The sequence below is a fragment of the Adiantum capillus-veneris genome, chromosome 30 (assembly GCF_014529385.1).
Source record: "Adiantum capillus-veneris isolate H3 chromosome 30, ASM1452938v2, whole genome shotgun sequence".
Taxonomy (NCBI): domain Eukaryota; kingdom Viridiplantae; phylum Streptophyta; class Polypodiopsida; order Polypodiales; family Pteridaceae; genus Adiantum; species Adiantum capillus-veneris.
Genome location: NC_140960.1, coordinates 57,828,119 through 57,831,587, shown reverse-complemented (window position 1 = coordinate 57,831,587; position 3,469 = coordinate 57,828,119). Strand labels below are relative to the sequence as shown.

The 3,469-nt window shown below is 35.7% G+C and overlaps 1 protein-coding gene and 1 pseudogene across 1 annotated transcript; both read left to right on the top strand.

Annotated features, from left to right (window-relative positions):
- On the top strand, positions 1-1,140 carry LOC147418017 (uncharacterized). Its single transcript, XM_086507063.1, has one exon. The coding sequence runs from the start codon at positions 1-3 to the stop codon at positions 1,138-1,140; it is 1,140 nt and encodes a 379-aa protein (XP_086363189.1).
- Positions 1,141-1,794: 654 nt separating this feature from the next.
- LOC147418016 (uncharacterized) lies at positions 1,795-3,167 on the top strand (annotated as a pseudogene).
- The last annotated feature ends 302 nt before the right edge of the window (positions 3,168-3,469 follow it).

The window sequence follows — 3,469 nt, the reverse complement described above, 5'->3', positions numbered from 1 at the left end:
ATGGAGGATGAAGCTTCATTTGCAAAGTTCTATTTGAGAAGGTTCTTCACAAGAGATTTTCAGGCTATCCATGGTGATAGTGACAATCTCTTACCTTCTGAAAGGTTTTTGAAGGACCTACATTGTGCATTGATTCTTTCTCAAAGCAGCTCACTATTAGCAGATGCTCCATCACATGATTGCTCTCCGTCACATATGGATGGGCTATTGGTTGTGTCTTCAATTGAAAAGGCTAATTCTATGTGGAGTGATCTATTAAAATATGGAAGCAATTCACCATGCACTAGAAATGTTCTTCTCAAGGGGATTGCAATATCAAAGAAGAGATGCACTTATAGAGATCCTACTAGTGAAGAGAAAACTTATCTAAAGAAGTTTTGGAACATTCCAGAGCAGTACTTCCAATGTTTGGAAGTAAAGAAATACCAAAAGGTCCTCTTTAAAGGGGATATATTTAATGTGGGCACCAATGTCATAGTGAAGGTGGATACTGATGATGCAACGGTGGAACACAGAGGTCACTGGAAGGCTTGTATAACATCCTTGTTCTCAACACAACTTGATGGAAAGTGTATGCTTTTCTTTGGTGGACGGTATTACAAGCAATGCATTGTGGGAAATGGGGACTCAGAACAATTGTTAATGGATCCAATTACTCAAATGAGTGTGCTTGAGAAGGCCCCTTTGCCTTTCACATGGGATTGTGTTCGGCCCATCTACTCTATACTTCACAAATTTATTCCATTGCCAATACCAAGGAGGCAGAGGCTCATTGCTTATGAGGTGAAGTATTTGAGGCAGCGTGATAGCTTGTTAATGGACGGAGGTTGTGGAAATGTTCCATTATGGGTGGAGATCCATGATATAGTTCAAGTGTGCTTGAATAGCGAGAATGCAATACAGATTCAACATGCTGTTGTTAGAGAGACTGATTACGAAAGGAAAAGGGCAAAGCTTGCTTTATTGGAGCATGATGCATACCAACAAAACACTTATAAAGTTTGCAGAGAGGAGCATCAATGGAGAAGTTGGGATACATGTTCCATTCAAATTAAAGATTGGACAGTCACAAAACAAAAAAAGGTTATAAAGCCTGGACAGACGGCTAGATGGATACCTATTGTTTGGCATTCTTCATAGACATATAATTGTGGTAGCCCCATTTATTCAATCACTGCTAGTAATCTTGTGGAGATATTTTAGAAAGACTATTGCTTCATGGATGACAATTTTTGTATTCATTGTTATGGTGTTCTTTACATATCTTTTGTATAACTTCACTCATATGGTATGCAAGCATGGCTAGTACATTTGTGGAAGTAGTTTAGAATGCTAGTATACTTGTGGAAGTAGTTTAGAATGACTATAATTTCATGGATGACAATTTTTGTATTCATTGTTATGCAAGTAGTATACCTATGGAAGTAGTTTAGAATGACTATTTCTTTATGGATGACAATTGCTAACTTCATTGTTACGATGTTCTTTGCATATCTTTCTTAGAACCTCATCATAGAGTATGCTAGAACTTTTGGGAGACCTGCTTTATGGATGGATATTATTGTACTTATTGTTAGTATGCAAGCATGGCTAGTATACTTGTAGAAGTAGTTTAAAATTTATATTATTTTATACATGACAATTGTTGTATTCATTGTCACAGTTTTCTTTACATGTCTTTCTAAAACATTACTTATAAAGTAATGGCAAGTGTGTGTATAATTTTTGAGATAAAATTTGTTACTTAAATGTCTTGCTGCTCATGTGTGTGTTCAATGCTTTGTCTTTTCAGATATGAGTTATCCACAGTCCTTTGTGGAGCAACTATTGTCTTTCTCTAATGAAGAGGCCCTCAAATTTTTAGATTCTTGGAGGGCCAGTCATCTTGGAAATAAGAGAGTTGTTTCTTCTCCATCTAGCATCTCTATAGGTGTTGACACTACTAGCAACGAGAAATATGACCCAATCATATATGAGCAGGTGTTTAGGCCTCCACCTCCTAAGCTTAGAGAACCCAATAAACTCTATGGTAAGGATTTCCTCTTAAAAGAGGGTAATAACCAACATAGAGTTCTTTATTCAAACTATGGATTTGTTAGAGGATGGTTTGCCAAACACAAGCCATTTGGAGACCTTAGAAATAATATGGAGAGAAAGAATACTGTGTTGGATGTAATAAGAAAAAATAAAGGTGAGCTTAAGCCTGTAATAGTAGCTGGACAAAATTATCATTGGAAAGAAGAGGACGTTTATATATGGGCCATCAAGTCTCTTGAGACAAAACGAAAATAGAGAAAAAAGAAACCAAACAACGAATTATCTTCTAGCACCCCAATGGTATGTGTCATTTTGTAGGATTTTCTCTAAGTAATGAACTTCTATTATGTCAAAGTATAATCGAAATGTTTTCATGAGATTAGATAGAAAAAGAAAAAGATGATGATGATGATAACCAAGAATTTCATGAGAATGATGGAGGAGAAAGTGAACTACAAGGAGAAAGTGAGCTAGGAGAATATGGTTCACTCACAAAACTTGTGAGTAATCCTCTAAGGTATTGGAAATTTATATGAAAACTAATGATGAAGAAAGTAATGCTTTTGTTGTTATTGAATAGCTAAAGGATGCTTGTGCACAAGAAACCACTTGCATATCTATTGAAGAAGAAGAGGAGCAACCACAAGCTACTCATGTAAGCACTTCTATCTCAAAATAGCAATAATGTATGAGCTATCATGATAAAATTTGTTATTATGTGTTTAGAGAGAGACGGAAGCATACATTCCTAAGATGCCATGGGAAAATCATGATTTACAAAGTGATTCTTATGAGGTATGTGTGGTTTACTCCTCTCTCTCTCTCTCTCTCTCTCTCTCTCTCTCTCTCTCACACACACACACACACACACACACACACACAAGCGTGTGTGCGCGCACACACACACACACAAAGATATCAATTGAAATAATTGAGGTCAATTTAGCTAGTTTTGTGTGCATGTGTGTATGTGTGTGTGAGATATCCAAATTCAATTGCTTAATGCGCAAGCATATAGAAACTACATGCAAGATGAAGAGTTTGTTCAATGCTATCAAGAAAAGGATATGGAAGTAAACAATGAATTAGATGAGTGTGAAGACCATATCACAAAACTGGTACAATTCTAATTCATGTATTTTTTTTCACTCTAAAACTTTTTGTTGATTGCACTCTTCTCTTGAATAATTTGTGAAGGAAAAAATCAATGGAAGAACACAAATTATAAGTGGTATAATAAACCAAGAACAGAAAAGAAAAAGCACACGAAAGCGCAAGGTATTATTTACAGATGCTTCACATGGAATATTTATTTAATGAAATACTTACCCTACTTAATTTTAATGTTATAAAAAAGCCATGTTTTCCCACTTCTATAGGCTACTTCTAAGATTGAAGAGCTACTAAAGGAGAAAGATCAAGCTTCGAAGTT

What these genes read in the sequence shown, in the direction of transcription:
- LOC147418017 (XM_086507063.1), top strand. Translation starts at nt 1, where the DNA reads ATGGAGGATGAAGCTTCATTTGCAAAGTTCTATTTGAGAAGGTTCTTC.